General features: G+C 53.3%; 5 protein-coding genes across 5 annotated transcripts; 3 read left to right on the top strand and 2 right to left on the bottom strand.

Annotated features, from left to right (window-relative positions):
- Window positions 1-526: 526 nt before the first annotated feature.
- TRIVIDRAFT_58379 (uncharacterized protein) lies at window positions 527-2,181 on the bottom strand (the record flags this gene model as incomplete). The annotated part of the gene is made up of 3 exons (XM_014098516.1): window positions 527-1,542; window positions 1,620-1,781; window positions 1,908-2,181. The coding sequence occupies 3 exons, from the start codon at window positions 2,179-2,181 to the stop codon at window positions 527-529; spliced, it is 1,452 nt and encodes a 483-aa protein (XP_013953991.1).
- Window positions 2,182-5,230: 3,049 nt separating this feature from the next.
- Window positions 5,231-7,162, bottom strand: TRIVIDRAFT_47144 (uncharacterized protein; the record flags this gene model as incomplete). Its single annotated transcript, XM_014098517.1, has 1 exon — window positions 5,231-7,162. One exon carries the CDS (start codon window positions 7,160-7,162, stop codon window positions 5,231-5,233), a length of 1,932 nt encoding a protein of 643 aa, XP_013953992.1.
- A 2,817-nt stretch (window positions 7,163-9,979) lies between these two features.
- On the top strand, window positions 9,980-12,187 carry TRIVIDRAFT_46871 (uncharacterized protein; the record flags this gene model as incomplete). Its single annotated transcript, XM_014098518.1, has 3 exons — window positions 9,980-10,225; window positions 10,289-12,021; window positions 12,076-12,187. 3 exons carry the CDS (start codon window positions 9,980-9,982, stop codon window positions 12,185-12,187), a joined length of 2,091 nt encoding a protein of 696 aa, XP_013953993.1.
- A 462-nt stretch (window positions 12,188-12,649) lies between these two features.
- Window positions 12,650-14,859, top strand: TRIVIDRAFT_68209 (uncharacterized protein; the record flags this gene model as incomplete). The annotated part of the gene is made up of 6 exons (XM_014098519.1): window positions 12,650-12,691; window positions 12,867-12,878; window positions 13,281-13,380; window positions 13,627-13,776; window positions 13,981-14,042; window positions 14,176-14,859. The coding sequence occupies 6 exons, from the start codon at window positions 12,650-12,652 to the stop codon at window positions 14,857-14,859; spliced, it is 1,050 nt and encodes a 349-aa protein (XP_013953994.1).
- A 1,064-nt stretch (window positions 14,860-15,923) lies between these two features.
- On the top strand, window positions 15,924-18,163 carry TRIVIDRAFT_89725 (heterotrimeric G-protein beta subunit; the record flags this gene model as incomplete). The annotated part of the gene is made up of 5 exons (XM_014098520.1): window positions 15,924-16,150; window positions 16,269-16,987; window positions 17,047-17,136; window positions 17,212-17,331; window positions 17,391-18,163. 5 exons carry the CDS (start codon window positions 16,024-16,026, stop codon window positions 17,409-17,411), a joined length of 1,077 nt encoding a protein of 358 aa, XP_013953995.1.
- Between the last annotated feature and the right edge of the window lie 933 nt (window positions 18,164-19,096).

Here is a 19,096-nt window from a genome sequence, read left to right on the forward strand (position 1 = left end):
AATAAAGGGTGGAAATCGTCCATCGGAGAGAATCCAATCCGAGAACCCTCAGTCCAAGCTTCCCATTATAGCTCGTTCTCGTTTTGGGGGACCCACGTAAAGTCCTTAGCATCTCAAGCTCGTTGTGCTCAAGTGCTACTCTGTCCATCGTCTCAAGAGTTTCCCCGTTGGTAAAACTTGATATCGCTTCACCGAGTGGGCGGTGGTGAATTCACCTCGTTTGACTTTTATGCATCAGCCCCCATACTAGCCCTCTTGCCGACGGCTTCCAGCGTCAGAGTGAGCCGCAGCAGAAAACACATGCCCAGCATATATCAGCCAGGCATGTCGCTTCCTTCGTCTCATTTTTCGTCGTGGCCAGAAGTTCTTTTTGCTTTCCCTTTTCCCCACTAACTCCAATGCGCCCCCTTCCATGTATATACTACAACGGCCGTACTCGCGGATAGTAAAACCCTTTCCTACCAGTGTCATTCGGGGACACTTGTGAGTACGCCCACATCAACTGAAGCGTGCCTGTTTTTCTTCTTCAGATGATGCCTCCCGGCGGATCGTAGCCCGTTGAAGCACCCCTCGCCGGGTTCATGCTCATGCCGGGGAGATCACCGTCCACCTGGGCGCTATTTGTCTTCCGCAGCATAAACATGGGTTTCTTGCCTTCCTTATCCAGCTGCTTAAACAGAATTAGAGGCTTCTCGTCCATGCCGAGACAGCGCTCCTGGTCGCCGTAGACGATGTACAGAGCGTATTGGTCCCAAGGTGCATTGATCTGATACTTCTTAAGCGCAGCCGGCAGCACCTTGTAGCACGGGTCGTCCATGCTCACTCGGAATGACTTGAAGATTTCGACCGAGTCCTTGGAACTTGGCGTCTCGGGAACGGGCGTCTCACGGCGTCGAATCGACCCTCCGCCGGCCTTGTCTCGTGAACCGTAGCCGAGGTCTCCTTCGATGAGTGTCGACCGTACAGAGGGGGTTGAATTATAGGATCGAGAGCCAAGAGTGGTTCCGCTCAAGTGGTTCATCGGGGATGTCGGTGATGGCATAACAGGCGAGGGATATCCTGTCGTGGAAATAGGAGGTGCACCATTCATGGCAGCCAGGTGCGTCGACGACATGACTGCCCTTTCTGCCGCGCTGGACGGGTCCAGTGTCTGTTCCGGCATGATCCGCTGGTCGTGCGTCGCTTGCGTTGGTGAGTTGCTCTTGGGTGTCGCTCCGATCAAGATGCGTCGCTGCGAGTACTGTCGCTTCACTCCTCGATCGCCGGGCTGGGCTCCGGGCGGCGTTGGTGCGGGCGGAGAGAGGGTAGCTTCGTATGTGTACGCTGGGCTGGGCCCAGAAACGTTTGGCAGTGGATGCTGCACGTCCTTGACAAGCCGCAGCGCCGGTAGCATGTCTTCCCTGAGGCGCTTAAAGTCTTCGTTCATCCGCCGCAGGTCCTGCTCCAGTAGGCTCATTCGCTCGTCCCGCAACCGAAGCTGTTCTACTAGGTGTCTGATGTCTTTGAGCGTTGCGGTAGCATATTGGGCTTCGGCATCGGCGGCTACAAATTCACGAATCCAGCAAAGTCAGCCCTAAGCATTCTCATTATCCAAGGGGGGCAAGATGGCGAGGCCTTACAAAGTGGTAGGTAGTGGTCGCTCTCGATCGGGATATCTTGAGCTTTTTTGACGTCGTAGACGCTTTTCAGAATGGTTAGACGGTGGCCCACACTGGCGATACCCATGCTCTTGAGATCGTCATGCAGCAGAGCAACCAGAGCCTCTCCAACGATGTCGTTCTCTGTAACACACCGCGGTCAGTCAGTCAATGCCCCAAAAAGAGCGGGAAACCGCATCATCATCGCCGTCGTCGTCCTCGTCGTCATCCTTCGTCCCGCATGCTAAATCACACCGTCAAATCACGTACCTAGAAACGTATCGGCATACTGCGGCAGCCCGATGGCACTGATGAAATCCGCGCACTCCTCGGCCGTCCACTCGGTAATGATGGTCTCGGGCAGGCGGTCCATGCTACTTCGATGGCCGTACGTGGTGGGCGTGTGCTCGGCCGACGTCGACAGCTCGGAGCCCATGGGCGAGGCTTCGGAATCGCCCACGGGCGAGTGGTCGCCCAGGTGATGCTCATACTCGTCGTCGGCGTCCGACTCGGCGTAGCCCGTCCCTCCTTCGAAGCTCATCATCTTGGGCGACGCCGCGGCAGCGCGAGGTCCGTGGCCAGCGTTTCGTTTCGCTCTCTCCCCTCTCAGGCGCAGTCGTCGTCCCCTATTTGGTGCTGCTCCCTGACGTCCGCCGTCCCGTCGCCGCTACGACTTTTTCGATGGACGAGCGCTTTGCGAGATAGGCTCCCTTTTTTTTCTTTTTTTTTTTTTCTTCTTGTTGCTTCGCTTCAGGGGAGTGAGGGCTGCGTTGAAATTGAGGCACCAGGTCGAATGGGGGGGAAACGAGGCGTGCGGAGGCGAGCAGAGCGCCAACGGGCGGCTAATGGATCGATACAAGGCGCTCCGAGTGGGTGGCCGCGGCAGCAGGACAGAGCCAGAGAGACCCCAGTCAGCAGCAGAGCGAGCGCTGAAGAGGCGGCGCAAAGGTCGAACAAATACTCGCAGAGCCTTGTCTGGTGCTTGGCGATCGTCGCAAGCTGGGAGGAGGGGCACCAGGAAAGACGAAACTCGGGACACCGCGTTGAGCCCCCCAAGGCTCAGTTCGCAACAAGCCCAAGTGTCAAATCTCGGCCAATAAATGCCAGCCGACAGGCACAGGCACAAGCACCAGCAACAAGCACGGGCGCGGGTACAGGTACGGCCACAAGGGAAGGGAGAGCCGCCACAGGTATCGGTACTGCAGGATTACTTCTAAAGAACGTGTAGTTGTAGGTACCAGTACACCCGGCCTCGCAGGACCGCGCCGCCAGAACAGGCATGTATCCGTTACAAAACCCGTTGGAAAGAGCCCTGGAGCTAGCCGCTAAGTCCACTAATGCGAAGGGCATCGAGACATCAAAGGCGACAGGTACAAGCGCTGCACGCTACCGCCGTGTCACTGCGCATAGCGCCGCCGCGGCCGAGGTACGCCGGCCATGTACCTGCACTCGCGCCGGCCCAGCGACCGCTTCCATTACAAGCAGCCGTTTTAATTGCGCCAGGGCACGAACGCTGGCGGCGCTCTAGCCCGAGGGGGGTTAGCCTGCCGCCATGCGAACCTCCTGTCTGGGTGGCTGAGCCAGGGACAAAGAATTGAATGCTTTTACTGCTATTAGATGCTGTACAAGTACTATACATGATCTCTATAGACAAAGTACATGTATCTATATGCTGCAGGACAGATAGCCTTGTTCCTTTTCGTTATGGATTTGTTTCAATTGTGTTCTATATTCCTCGATACTGTCACAACACGAACCAGAACGACGTCGCAGTGCTAAGCAATGGCACCAAAATTCTTATCTCCACCCGCATGAGGTGGCAATGGGATTTTTAAAGTCAGACCACTGTTAATGCCCGGCTAGGGATTTAAGCTGCCTGCTAGTACTGGTAGCGGCCTCTACTGAGCCAATAAATCACCGAGCAGTACGGAACACAGTACTGTACAGTAAATTCCCAGCCATTGAACCCGTATCCATCACTGCAGGGTAGCCAACTAACGTACTCGTATACCAGCCAGCAGTAAACACCAACAGCTCCCTCATCTCAGCTACGGCATGCGTACAATCAAATCAATCGAGCATACAATCTAGCTTCTTCCATTTACACCAAACCCACCAACCAAGTCACAAGCCAACATCATCCCATCTCCTCCGCAATCCATCACCAGCCTCGCCAACACGCATCTAAACGAGCCCCCCAACACACAACACCCCCTGCTACGCGAGTAAAAAGCAAGTCCAAATCCAACGCAAAACACAGCACCTCTCTATTCCTCTCTCAAAGAAGAAAGAAAGAAAAAAGCAAATCTCACCTATTCCACATCCCGCACCCGCACTCCGCCCATGCAAGGGAAAAAAGCAAAAGCAAAAAAAAGGCCCTCGCTTCAACCCCCTTCTCCCTTGCAGCAACCAAACATCCTGTCTTACATTCATAACCCCATAGCAAAGTTCCTAAAACATCCCCGAACCGTTCTGCACAGCACAGCACAGGCACGATAACGAAATGGGGATCGCTAAAAACTGCATCACAAGCTGAAAACAAAAACAAAAATCACACCTCGTATAACCTCTTACTGCCTAATTGCAAACAAGAAACACCTCCCTCATACCGCAGACGCGTTTCATCGCCAACCACCCCTTCGTCATGAAACTCATAGGCCCTCGTATATACCAAAAGCCCCAGAGATTTCATGTTTCCCCCGCACCCGCTCCCTTGCGTTTCAAAGCCGTCCAGCTTTTTCTCGCTCGGTGCTGCAAGGAGCATGGGGGCGTCTATTAATAGCTCGTGCATTGCATTTACGATGGATAGATGGAGATATTATCCTCGTATACTTTTTTCTAAATGGGCAGAAACGAATAGCCAAGTTCTAGCGCCAGTGATCGTGGCCTCTATAGAAACCAAACCTGCCTCCATGTCCATCTCCGTAGTCACAAATCACAAATGACAGAAACAGTTGACACAGATAAGACGAGCCGTCAATTCTCCACGTTCACCTTCATTAATCATCTTAGACACGTCTGCACACTTTCATATAGTATTTACAATTGTCAAGCCCCCCCAGAAAAACACCTTATCCACCCTATATATCCCGCATTCCCGCCCGAATATCCCAGACCCGTTGGCCGCTCGACTTAAAGCCGGCAGCCTAAGCAAGTCGTGTCCGAGCCCGTCCCAGTATTAAAAATCGCCCTGCAGTCATGATCCCTGCAGCTTTCACAATCAATCATGGCCGCTTTATCGGGCATGGTCACATTAATTATGTAAATAACACGGCTCGCGCCAAACCAGAGCTGACCACAAGACTCTGGAGCATCGTAAGCTCAATTAGTCGAACGTTGGAGTAAAATAATAATTGGTCTTTTCTCGATGTGTGATGTAAAAGAAAAGAGAGAGGCCGTTTGTTCATCTCCCAGGAGCCGGACAATGGTTTCAAAAAACACCTTGCGCCTCAAACACCGAGCCGTGGTTTTTTTGGTCCCGTTCTATATGTCTTTTCTTTGATGGGAGGGATCAATATTGAGTTGCCCACAGATGCCATTGGCTGAAAATAGAAATAAAAATAAAATAAAAAAAGAGCCGAAAGATAGGCCGCTCATCGCAGAGGGAGCTTGCAGTCAACGGCGCCTCGTCGAATGACGTCCTCAATCTTCCATCGGGGAGCCTTGATGGGGGTGCCGGTGTTCTTCCTCCACTCAGCCTCGTCTTCTGGTGCGACGCCGTCGGGCAGAGGCTCCAAGCCACCAGCAATTCCGGTAGAGTACTTGAGCTGGAGCAGGTCGGCAACTTCATCGCAGGCAATGAGCATTCGGTCGAGGTCATCCTTGTTGTGAGCGGCAGAGACGCAGAAGCGAGCACGCGAGCTGATGAGCGGGGTGGCGGGATAACCGACGACGACGACGGAGACCTTACGGGCAAGCATTTGGCGACTGAAAGCAGGCATCTTTCCGGGGTTGTAAAGCAGGACGGGGATGATGGGTGAGTCGTCGTGACCAGTCACAATCATACCAAGACGCTTGAGTCCAAGACGAAGATAGCGAGAGTTGAAGGCAATGCGCCTCAGGCGCTCCTCACCCTGGCCAGGGCAGATGTCGCCGTTAATCAGCTTGAGAGAGGCAAGAATCTGCATGAGAACCGAAGGGGCAGGGGCCTCGCCAAAGATGGTGGAGGCGTTGGTGGCACGGAGCTTGTCAATGATGTGCTTCTCCGCAGCAATGTAGCCTCCGTTGGCGCCGAAAGACTTGGTCAGAGTACCCATGAGAATGTCGACCTCAGCAGTGTCAACGCCATAGTAATCACAGACGCCACGGCCGCGGGGCCCCAGGGCACCGATGGAGTGAGCCTCATCAATGAACAGGTAAAACTTGTATTTGCCCTTCAGTTCCAGAATTCCGGGCAGGTTGACCATGGTGCCTTCCATAGAGTAAAGACCTTCCACGACCACGAGGATCTTCTTCCAGGGGCGGTGAGTCCTTGGCTGGCCCTGGGAAATGGCCTCACGGAGGACACGCTCCAGATCGTCCATGTCGTTGTGCTTGAAGGACTGGATGACGGCACCAGAAAGGCGAGCGCCGATTCGGATAGAGGCATGGTTCAGCTCGTCGGAGATGATCAAGCAGCCCTTGGACACAAGCGCAGGGAACGTGCTGGCATTGGTGACGTAGCCCATCGAAAAGACCATGGCGTCGGGCTTTCCAACAAAGGACGCAATCTCCCGCTCGACCTCGAGGGCCAAATCGGAAGTGCCGCTGTCAGATCGGGGACTGGCAAAGGTGGCTCCGTACTTTTTGACGCATTCCTCAACGGCATCGGCGCAGGGACCCTCAGACTGAGCAAAACCGAGATAGTTGTAGGAACTCATGTTTAGCGTCTCAGTGTGGGTACCGGTGTAGCGGTAGGTGTAGTTGTAGTCATCCGACTTGCGGTCCTTGAGGGTGATGAAGCGGCCGGGAACGCCGACGGTGGTGCGGGCAAAGCAGTCGTCCAGACGGAGCTTCAGGCGTCTGCTGTAGAAGCTGTCGAAATCATCATTGAGAGGCGCGAATCCACCGTGCACCTTGAGAGGCAGGTAACGCTTGCGGTCGCCGAATCGCTTGCCAAAGAAATCACGAACGTGGCCAAACAGGATGAGTGCCAAGTAGCTCAGGTAGGTGGTCAAGAGATAGTAGTACGGAGGCTCGTCCTCAATCGGCCGCGTAAAGGGCTTGCCATGAGCCTGGCTGGTGTACAGGTGCTCAGGAGAAAGCAGCGGGGCAAATTGAGCCTCGACGCGTCGCCGTCGCTCGACCTCCTCGGCCGACTGAGGCTTGAACAGCGTCGTGGTCGGCTCGACGGCGTTGGACTCACCAGTCGCAGTGGACAGCGAAATGGTGGGCAGCGACACCGTGGACGGCGAGATGGTGCTCATCTGGCTTTGATGCATGGCGGCCTGGTCCTTGGACTTTGGGCTGGACGAGAAGAGCTGGCTCAGTCGATTGGTCTTGGAGGTTGAGAGACGTCGTTCGCCAGTCTTTTCGGACGCTGACATGGCAGACTGGCTGGAGGAGAAGGGATTTGCAAGCCGTCGCGGCATGATCTCCTCGAGGTTGTTTGCAAACTCAAAAGAGAAGCCGGCTCGTGGACTTGGGCGTCTAAAGAGGAAAACGAGGCGGGTTAGCTTCAATGGCCAATGGGAGCAGAGAGCGAGCTAGGCGATGATGAATGCGTGTTGTGTGGAACGGGCACAGGTCCTTGTTTTTTCTTTGCTTTTTTCCCTTCTCGCTCGTCCCCAGGCGCTACGCCTCGCTAGAAGCTCAGGCCCTCGGCAGCGGCTGTGACAAAACTCAAAAGCAACGGCGCGATGCGGTGTGGCCACACTTGCTGCTGGGCTTCACCGGGGCGGCGCCACTGGGCTTCGACCGCAGTCGGTCAAGCGTCTCGATAGAGTCGAAACAAGCTTTGAAGTGAGGCCCGCGTCATGCCAATTGCAGACGATTTTGCACAGTGGTTGGAGGATGCCTTTGCAGAGGGGCACGACAAGAGATGAGACTGAAGCCGTCCCAGAGGCGGGTGGATGTGAGGCTGAATTGGCGGGATTTGACACAAGCAACAGCGTTTACCTACCAGTAGAAAAGCAGACAGGACAACACCCACAAAGGATGGTGTTGCAGTGCTTCTCGCCCTGACACGACGCCTTCTTGAATCTGCTCAGGCCCGCGACCCGGGTCGGTAAGTGGACTGATTTGCGGCAACAGCCCTGTGGCTCAACAAAAAAAAAAATCAAAATCGCTGTCCCAAGGCAATATCCCAGCTCAGTGGAGATTCAGCACAAGGACACCACGCGGCAGACGAAATGACCACGATCGCAGGGCCGGCAAAAGCAAAGCAGGTTGAAGAAGACAAGTTTGGCTTGGGGGGCAGTTTCGGCTGGGTAAGATGAATTGGCGAAAGGGGGTCTTTGACGAACCCACAAGGCCAATAGAATCGAGCCTGGCCACGACGGAGCCACACGGGCAAGGGAGGGGAAACAGACAGAGACAGGCCGCAGCAGCAGACACAGCCCGTTGGAGCGCCTTTATTTTATTTCCCTCTTGAACAGAACAGGTCGTCTCTCTCTCTTCTTGTTCACTCTATTTCCCTTGCATTGATCTCTTCTGCTGGGCACAAACTGCGGCGCGTGCGGCCAAACCAAGAGGGTCTGGACGGTCGAAGCCCAGCCAAGCCGGAATTCAGGAGCCCCAAGCGATCCGTCTCGACAAGGGCCAAAGTGGGCGTCTAGCTTGCCATGGGTCACTTAATTTGGGCTTTGCAACTCTCTCTGCCGAGGGTGTGGATGGCCCTACAGGTACAAGCACTACTTGAAGTACTTCGGATCGCCCGGGCTTACTGGTACTGCGACGAGTACTAGCTGGTAGTAGCTGGTAGACAATGCGAATTTTGGCCGATGTGCTTTTGCAGCTGATGAGGTCATTCGAGCCAATATCCTCCAAGCGACGAGCGCTGCAATCCTTGCCTTGCTTCACAAGCCGGTTGGTTGCCCTGGCCGAGCCGTCGTGCCGTCTTACCATAGACTACTGCATTGTATTGCCACCCGAGATGCTCTGTGTAGCCGGTCTGAGAGGAAGCAACAAGTAAAGAGATGAGTGGCTCGATGTCGCAGCCCAGCAAAGGTAGCAGTATAACCTCACGATCTGCAAGGGGGCAGCCGCGCGATGACAGTTCGCCGCTATTTCTCTCGCCCGTGGGAGCAGCCCAAAAAGGGGGCGCTGACCCCAAGCAAGAGCTGGTAGCTGCAAGCTGAGAGTTGGAGCACTGAAGCCGAGTTTCGTGATGCTAGCCAGAAACTCTCCGAAGAAGCCGAGTCCAACGGCTCGTGTAGTACGGAGTGCTCGTACATACTTTGTGCATTAGACCAGTATTTTAGCATCTTGACAACTAACTATTCGCGCATGGGGCAGTGATTGTCGCTTTGGATTCCTTTCGAAGCTCAACTCCAGCTCTGACTCGTAGTGCAAGGGACGACGCCGGGTCTCGTCTGGCTTGCGCCAACAAAGCATGCAGTGCGACCTCGAGCGACACACGGACTTGGTCCTCCGTACGTGTATTTTGCTTTACGTGTAATTGACTTGTCACTGCCGTGTTAACCTTATGGGCCTTTGACTTTGGCAGATCAGGTCATCCTGGTCTGTAGTCTACTTTGTGCCCGAGGTGATGGAGCTGGGCATCACAAACCACCAAGAGTCAGCCCATGCCTGGACAATTTGCCCTTTCCGGAATACTGCCGAAACCAAGGAAGCGGGAAAAAGAAAAATATGCATTGAAAAGAGAAAAAATCTTCGAACCTGTATTTTCGCCTCGGCATCTGCAGCTAGATTAACTCCTAGTCTACTCCGTACTCCGTACTCCGTAGTGCAAATGCTAACAAGGCCACTTATCTTCTCGTTCTATCTCAGACTCTGTTATCTTCCCCCCTAACCTAAACTAAACTCAGCCCTGCACCAGCCACGCTTCCACCCTTAGTCATCTCGCTATTCAGCCACAGCTTCAGCCACATCTCTAGCCACAGAATCTCGGCTTCTCAATCGCCTCTCAACCATTCCAAAATAGAACCGAGGGTGCCCGCGGGTTGCAACGGGCCATGATGGAGGGGGACCGCAAACGCAGCCGATTCGGCAGTTGGACTAAAGATCCCCAACCGTTTTTCGGTCCCTGAAAGACTATTTGATGATTCTTGGGGAAAGTAGACGGGAAGATAAACAAACCCTCAGTTGGCTTCGTCTGTTTGCTTCTTTTGCTCGATTCTCTTCCTGACCCTTGGCAACGCGGATAACCACCTCGATTACCCAAGACAAACGACAGAGACGCCATGGGGGAGTCCATCGACCGCGACAATGCCTTCGCAGGCGTCACAGCAAAGGCACAGGAGCTCTGGAGACACGCAGATCCCGCCTCGACGCCCATGTGGCAGTTTCTCCAGACGGTCAACCAGAAGCACAATCTGCACCTGACCGGATACCCAGACCTGTACAAATGGTCCGTCGACAACGTGGCTCAGTTCTGGGACGAGGTGTGGCAGTTTGTGGGCATTGTTTCGTCCCAGCCATACTCACAGGTTTGTTTCCATCTTGAGCGACGTTGGATGAAAGAGCTCGAGTACAGTAGCTGACCAGACCAGGTCCTGCCGCCTGATGCGCCCATGTTCCCTCGTCCCGACTTCTTCTCCGACGCCCGCCTCAACTTCGCCGAAAACCTCCTCTTCCCCCCCACGGCCAAGCCTCTCGACCCTTCCTCTACGGCCGTCATCACCACCACCGAACTCCCTGGCGACTTGCGCTCAACCACCTGGGCCGAGCTGCGCGAGTCTGTCCGCCAATGCGCCAATGCCTTGCGTGCCGAAGGTCTGAAGCCCCACGACATCGTTGCTGGTTATGTATCCAACCACGTGGAGGCGCTGGTTGCGATGCTGGCGGCCGCCTCTCTCGGGGCGATATGGACGGGCATCAGCCCTGACAGCGGCGTCTCTGCCGTGTTGGACCGATTGAGTCAGATTGGACCTCGCTTTCTGTTTGCAGACAACGGAACAGTGTACAACGGCAAGGAGTGGTCGAGCACTTCCAAGACAACAGACATTGTCGCCGAGCTCAGCAAGTTGGGGCTGCACAAGGTCATTGTCATCAACAACATCAAGGGCGATCTCGGCATTAAGGACATTGAGGCTCACGGTGTCGCGGCTGTTGAATACCAAAGCTTTCTCTCCAGCGCGTCATCGGATGCTCTCACATTTGAACAGCTGCCGCCATCACATCCACTCTACATCCTCTACTCCAGTGGTACCACTGGTCTGCCCAAGGCAATTGTCCACACTGCCCTGGGAACACTTATCCAGCACAAGAAGGAACACATGCTTCACAGCTCTCTAACCTCTTCGTCAAGCATGCTCTACTACACAACTACTTCCTGGATGATGTGGCACTGGAGCGTTGGAGCGCTCGCTGTCGGAGCCAAGCTGATTCTGTACTCGGGATCACCCTTCCGACCTAACTCATACATGTCCATTCCCCGCGTCTTGTCAGACCTCAAGGTGACCCATTTTGGCACCTCTGCAGCCTACCTCACGGCATTGGAGGCCAATAACGTTTATCCCGTTCGCGATTCCAGCATTGATTTATCCCATCTCGAAGCCATTTACTCCACAGCGTCACCACTGCCGCCATCCACCTTTTCTTTCGTTTACGAAGCCTTCCCCAAGAATATTAATCTTGCCTCCATCACGGGCGGCACCGACATCATCTCTCTATTCGGCGCCCCTTGCCCTCTCCTCCCCGTCCGCGTCGGCGAAATTCAGTGTGCCGGCCTCGGAATGGCCATCAAGGCTGTTGATTCCGTCACTGGCGAGGACATTCCCACAGGAGAGCCTGGCGACTTGGTTTGCGTCAAGCCTTTCCCCTGCCAGCCCCTGACTTTCTTCGGTGCCAAGGGTGACGACAAATACAAGGCTGCCTACTTTGAGCGCTTCGAGGACGTGTGTGGCGTCAAGGGTGCTGTGTGGCACCATGGCGACTTTGTTAAGATTCCCGACCCCAAGACGGGCGGTCTTCTCATGCTGGGCAGATCCGATGGCGTCTTGAAGCCGGCTGGCGTGAGATTCGGTTCAGCCGAGATTTATAACATTTTGATCCGATTCTTTGCATCCGAGGTTGAGGACGCTGTCTGCGTAGGACGCCGACGCGCAACGGACACGGACGAGACGGTTTGCCTGTTTGTTGTCCCGACAGCCGGGCAGCAATTCAACGACGACCTAAGAAACAGGATCAAGCAGAAGATTAAGAGCGAGCTCAGCCCTCGTCACGTCCCAGGAGTGGTGGAAGAATGCGGAGGCGGCATCCCCAAGACGGGCAACGGCAAAAAGTAAGTCTCGCAACTTGAGAACATTCATGGTTCATTGTCTAACGTGCATTGTAGAATCGAAGTTGCCGTAAAGCAGATTCTTTCTGGTATGAGCATCAAGACTAACGCCAGTGTTGCGAACCCCGAGGCACTAGACTGGTTCAAAGAATGGGCAAAGACACATTAATGATTTGGAAGGAGGAGATGATGTAGACACGGGTTTAAACGTAGCATAAAGAGAGAAAAAGCCAGGTCCTCCGTGATCAGGTTAATAGTATACCACCAAGAAGAGCCGGATGAAGTAGAGCGCTGGATATGGAATTTGGGCACAATGACGGCTCCAATGATATAGTATCCTCGAATTTAGGCCGTCTGAAATACAGAGCTGCCTTGCTGAATGGACATGTTTGGTCGCTTTAGAGAATGAATTCACTTTTGAACCGTCTCAGGAGATGTCACCACATTAAAAGCATTGGAGGGACCTGTTACTTCTACCTCAGTACAAGTAGATACTACATATACATTACAACACGCGAACAGGTATTTACAAGGGGTCATATTAATTACCTCAAGTGACAATTAACAGCCGCCACTAACAGTAACCTGTGTATATCCCTGTAACGGAAACGAGGGAGAAGAGCATCGTCCCATGTCCGTGATTGAAAAGCGAAGAATCAGCACAGACACGCAGGTACGAAAGAAACACACACACACGGGATGCCACCGCACCCAGCCGCGGCGCTTGTACGGCTCGAATGCGGCACTACTGCACTGCGACTCGCCGTTTATACGGGGGGGCGAAAAAGTGTGGCATCGCGGATGGAGCTGTAATCACGGCGTACATTGTACCTATGTATACGGTGTAGTTTTACAGGCAGGTATGTGCAAAGTACGGAGTACACGTATTACAGATACAGCAATGAGGGCTATGTATGTACTTGTAGGGATGGTGAGATGGGTGGTTGAGTAGTGTGAGGGCCATCGAGATTCGTAGATGCGGACTGCTGGATTTGGGATAGGACGCGAAGGGGGGAGAGGAAACAATACCGAGAGGGCGTGGAGGTGCAGTGATTAATTAGCTGGAGGGTTCATGGACGGAGAGGCATGGGAAGCGTGAAGAACACGGTACGGGCGATGTCTCGCAGCATTGAATCAAACAATACGGGGTATAGAGGACCAAGATACGATATACGGTACGAGTATGGATGTAGACAAATCGACCGAGAGCTGTCCATCTTTCTACACAGACCCGAGAAACACACATACTGTATTCATAAGAGAAAACGCACGTACAAGGAGCGAACCTCAAACTGGGCATCCCTCCCGCGATGAGCCAAAAACGCCCAGACACGCAACAAGAAAAAAGGAAGAAGAAAAAAGGTGCGTCCCGTCCGTCTTGGAACACAGTGCGGCCGCTTTAGGGAAGCATTGAAATTAGAGTATCCGCACGGCAATTCGGGACAAGGGCCAAGAAAAAGGGCCTTGCGCGTTGTGCATTTCGGTGCTTTTGCGTCTTTTTGCCCATAAGCTCCGAGTTTAACATGCAACGAGGGGGGATTCTTGGCTTTTCTCATCATGTTTTCTGCTTGTTGTAATCTTGTGAGTAGCAAAACTGGGTGCATACAGTACAAACTGTTACACAATGCTTGTACGAGATGGAAAAAAAGGCGGGCTCTTCTCTTTCTATGCACTTCTTCCCTCGCCTGGCGAACAACTTCAGCTTTTCGCCTCCCCGATTAATGGCTCGCAGGCCCTCCCAATCCCACCCAAGCCAAGGTCGAATGATTTCACCCCAGGCCGGGGTCCAGGATGAGTTGCGGATCGGCTAGTGCAGAGCAAAACGTCTTGGTACTAGGCCGGGCCAGAGCTGCGAGAAGAAGGTGGGCTCCGGAGGCAGGGAAGCGGGTCGCCGTAAATTGCGTCCTTGGCCAGTTCCGGGCTAGTATAGGTAGGATTTTGGGATTTTGGGGTTTGGATTAGGTGAGGATGATGATGATGAGGAGGAGAAGAGCAAAGGTGAGGAGGGCGGTGGTAGTGGGAGAGTGAGGGTGAGGAGGAGGATGAGGCATCGCGGCTGGGTCCTGTGCTGCTCTGCCCAGTGCACCTTGTGGGAGCTGCTGCGTGCATAAAGGATTGATGCATTTCCCGTCGGCTTCACTTGTACGAATATTGCAGCATAAGAGCATGCTTCCGCCAGCAATATTACTCGCAATCCCCCGTATCGTCGCCTTGTCTAGGCTAATCTGCTCAGGGGTCGACCTGCAGGGTCACGGCCAGTGGCGTCAACGGGTCTCCAGGAACCGCGATGCGTTATCGAGAGACGAGAAACCCGTTGGCCGGTTCGCTGACAGATGGATTGGCTACTGCTCTGGTTGGCCGCGGAAAGCTGCATCTCAGAATGTACGATGGAAGCCTCGTCAGGCCAAACGGCCTTTGTGTACAAGTACGGTAGCGAGCCACTTCATTTCCAGGCGCACCCTGGTCGTCCCTCTCGAGTCCAGAAACGAAGAGGCCATGGAAGCCTGCACATGTTCTTTGGGAGACGCGACTCCACCAGGCCTCCTTGCCCCTGATAATAAATCACCAGGCATTGATTACGAGCAAGCAGCCAAGAGACACGGAGAATCTGCATCTCGGGAAGGGCCTCGCCTAGGCGACACAGTGGAATTTTGCACTCGGCCGTCACTGTGCCGTGGTCAGATGGTGACTCTCTGGTTGGCAAAGTTGGATTCATCTGCACCTAGCGCTGGCATCCTGCAGCTCGGCAGCTTGTGCGCGTCACGGTACAGGACAGGAGCATTAGCAGCGTCGCCGGGTCGTTGCCGTTTGTCTGTCATTGTGACTGATCGTCGTGATTGATCAATACCATGATAGATACGGAGCACTGTACGAGTACAAGACCAACCGCGGATGCAACCGACAAGACAGGCCTTCAGGCAGGACTACCTTGGCACAGTATTTTCGAAGCCGCAGAAAAAAAAAACGAGGCCGCCCGCAACTCTGTTTTGGCATCGACCCTGGGCCATTTCCCGGATACCAGAACCGCGGGCCATGACGCGCTTAGAAATAGAAATGGAAACGCCCGGACGCAAAAAGTCACACGGCGCGACGGGATGGGATTGAGTGACTGGGCTGATCCAGTCAATTTGAAGCAAGACTTGTGAGCTGCGTTGCTTTGCGACGAGGTGCTCTGCGTTGCGTTGTGTCGCTCCGGTACTTGGACGGGCTGCGTCGCCAGAGGCGGGGACAAAGTACAAGTACCTCCCGGACAGCCTGTGGTGGCCGCTATTTCAGACCTGCCTTTCCCCTTACAGCACAAGTGCGGCCATTAGCAAGAGGAGCGGATGCACGCAAGGCCATATCATTTGGTAGTGCCATTTTTCTGATCTGTGACGGATATGTACAATGAGCGAATGCTTTTGCTGCAACTTCCGTCGGGAGGTGTACTAAGGTAGACGGTACAGTACAGTACAAATTGTTGGTACGAGTACTTGGGCCTGCTTGGACGTAATGTGGCTAAAAATGACGCCCAACTCACAAAGTTGTTCTGGTCGGGCGTCTCAATTCTAGGCTCAAATCTCCCCCAAATCTTCAGCTCCTAGCGCTCCAGGCTTAGCACATCGACCCGGCCCTGCAAAGCGCGGTGCCAGCGCTCGCCCAGCGCTCGTCCAGCGAGGGGCTCCACCCGATCAGTTCAGTGTAAGCTGCCGCTCAGGGCCTCGCATGCCCACCGTCAATTTCCCAAAAACCCGCCCCAGGCACCCCAGCCAGGCTAGAGCGCACCAACCCCCCTGGGATAGGAGCTAACGTTGCTGTACCTGTAGCTCACTTCAGTTCTTCCCTTTCCCCCCAACCCAACCAGAGCCAGCGCATTCTCTCCTTCTCCTCTCCCTCCGCTCTCCACAATCCCAACCGTCGTCAATTCGATTCCCTCCCGACGACGACGCCGCCAAACCCGCAACAACTCCCTCGCCCGCAGTTTTCTCGATTGTCGTCACCCGTCGCCGTCACCGTCGATCCGCCATGAATTCGCAGCCCAACGATGTGTCGCCCGAGGCGATGCAGGCGCGCATCCAGCAAGCGCGTCGCGAGGCCGAGACGCTCAAGGACAGGATCAAGCGGAAGAAGGATGAGCTGGCCGACACCACACGTACGTTGTTTCTCTCTGAGTCTCTCTCTGCGCCGCTCTGAGCTGCTCAATCGGGGTTGAATCTTTTTATTTTTATTCTCTTTTCGCGATGCTAACCCGATGCTTTCCCCCCCTCCAGTCCGGGCTGTCGCTCAGCAGGCTCACGAGCCCATCCCCAAGAACCAGCTCATGCGGGCGAAGCGGACGTTGAAGGGCCATCTGGCCAAGATCTACGCCATGCACTGGTCTACAGACCGCCGACACCTCGTTTCAGCCTCGCAGGACGGAAAGCTCATCATCTGGGACGCCTACACCACCAACAAAGTCCACGCCATCCCCCTCCGATCATCATGGGTCATGACCTGCGCCTACGCCCCCAGCGGCAACTTTGTCGCCTGCGGTGGTCTCGACAACATCTGCTCCATCTACAATCTGAACCAGCAGCGCGATGGCCCCACGCGAGTGGCCAGGGAACTGTCCGGCCACGCCGGTTACTTGTCTTGCTGCCGATTCATCAACGATCGAAGCATCCTCACCTCGTCCGGTGACATGACCTGCATGAAATGGGACATTGAGACGGGCCAGAAGGTCACCGAGTTCGCCGACCACCTTGGCGATGTCATGAGCATCAGCTTGAACCCCACCAACCAGAACACCTTCATCTCTGGTGCCTGCGACGCGTTCGCCAAGCTCTGGGATATCCGTGCCGGAAAGGCGGTGCAGACCTTTGCCGGCCACGAGTCTGACATCAACGCCATCCAGTTCTTCCCCGACGGCCACTCTTTCGTCACGGGATCCGACGATGCCACCTGCCGGCTGTTTGACATTCGTGCCGATCGCGAACTCAACCTTTATGGAGTGCGTAGAGCCTGAGCCTTGGAAATGCTGACAGTTGAAATGCTAACATGTTGATTTAGTCTGAATCCATTCTCTGCGGCATCACATCCGTTGCCACCTCCGTGTCTGGACGTCTGCTCTTTGCCGGATATGACGACTTTGAGTGCAAGGTAAGTCCGCGTCTCATGAAAACTTTAATTTTTTTCCCTCTCAGATGACGTCTGATGCTGATTCGTGCAAACCAGGTCTGGGACATTACACGAGGTGAAAAGGTTGGCTCTCTGGTAGGCCACGAGAACCGTGTGAGCTGCTTGGGTGTCAGCAACGACGGAATCAGCTTGTGCACAGGTTCATGGGATTCTCTGGTAAGTTGGACAAGATTGGAGCCCTTTTTCAAACTCGACACGACTAACCTCCTCCGCAGCTCAAGGTTTGGGCCTATTAAAATGCCTGCGTCTGTGATACAGATGGACTTTTCTCGCATATTTCGATTCAAGTCTACTCCGTGACTTTTCTTCACCATCCGCATTCAAACGATTATATTACCCGCCAATTTCGACACCCGACTACGCATATCTGGCTTGCGAATACTGGCGTACGCAGGACGAAGTGACGAAACGTGCCCTACTTACACCATAACTCTTTTTATTTATTTATTTTTTGGCCGATGCATGAGCCCCGTGTAGGGGCATCTCAACCCCGATTCTTTGGGCGACAGTCGGAAAAGGAAACCGGCCGACTTGATACCTTTTGTTTCCCCTTTTCCCTCTCTCATTTTTTTTTTCCTTTTTATCTTTTTTTTTCTCCCGCCTCTGATCCCCAAAATTCTTTGCACAATAGTTTCTGCGTTTTCTGATAAGCTCTGGATTGTTGGCCACGGGCTGGGTGTATTACTTGATGGTTTTCTATGTCTTCAGTTGCCTCTGTACGCGTTCCCGCTCCCTCAGCGGATTTTTTTTCTTTAAATATGCCGATCGAGCGAGCTTAAGTGTTTTTAGAAGGGCGCGCATATAACAGAGCTACGAGAAAAAAAAAATTCTGGAGAGTAAGGGGAGAGGGGTGGAGAGGCTTCTTTTTGGAAGATTTAAGTGTGATGGGGGAGAAGGGATGGTGACGTGGTATGGAATGGTAGGGGTGTTGGCGACTTATAACAAGGAGCAGATCAAGCTTCCAGATAATACAGTACGATGATTCAACAAGACCGGGTCACATATTTTCTTTTTATTCTTCTTCTTTTCTTTCTTCTGCCGGGATATATAATGACCACGTGCGAAGGATGCGGGAAGCAAACGAGGGAGCCAAGGGAGGAAATGTTGCGTTGATGGGTTTGGAATGAGGATGAGCAGTTGGAGGGGGGAGAGGCGCCCGATACCAATGGGGAGGATTCGTGATTTTTTTATTTGCTTTTTCTCTGTTTTTGTTTATTGCATTTGTTCGGCTCAAAGTGCGTGGATTTTTTGTCACTATGTTGTTTGTTAATCTGTTTTTTTTTTCCCTTATTACTGAATGAGATCGATTATTGTAATGTGTGCTGGATGAGGAATCTTTTGGGTTAAAGAAAGATGAATAAAAGCAGTTGAATATATTGCCTTGGCTTGGTTCTGAAGTGATGGACTTTTGATGACTTGATAATTTGGGTTGCTTGGGTGAGATGTTGGATATGAGATGGTGGGATGAATGAGCTGGGAGAATATAGTATCTTGTGATGGAGTGGTGAAATGGTCTTGGGATGATAGGGATTTTTTTGGTGAGGGGTTGTTTAAGAGATTGACGTTTGATTTGAAGGCTTGGATTTGTTGGATGTTGGGTTGTGGGAATGGTGAAGTGGAATTTTGAGTTTGTTCATTGAGCGGGATGTGAAGCCCAACTTTCTCGGGGGACAATGGGGATTAAGAATGCAAAGGGTAGAAGAAAATTGAGATGTGTTTGCTTTACGATGAAGTTGATGTTTAAATAAATGGCTTGCTTCTTGCTTATCTGTGTGTGTACCTGCAATAGAAGAAATCCTGTTGTTGATGAACATATAAACGCATTGCACGTATTGCGAATGCTGTGAGAGTGGCTATTTGCCTTGTTAGTTTTGCAACTGCAAATATTATATTTCTTCTTAGGTTATACTACGAAAGTGTA

Source organism: Trichoderma virens, assembly GCF_000170995.1.
Source record: "Trichoderma virens Gv29-8 chromosome Unknown TRIVIscaffold_82, whole genome shotgun sequence".
NCBI lineage: Eukaryota > Fungi > Ascomycota > Sordariomycetes > Hypocreales > Hypocreaceae > Trichoderma > Trichoderma virens.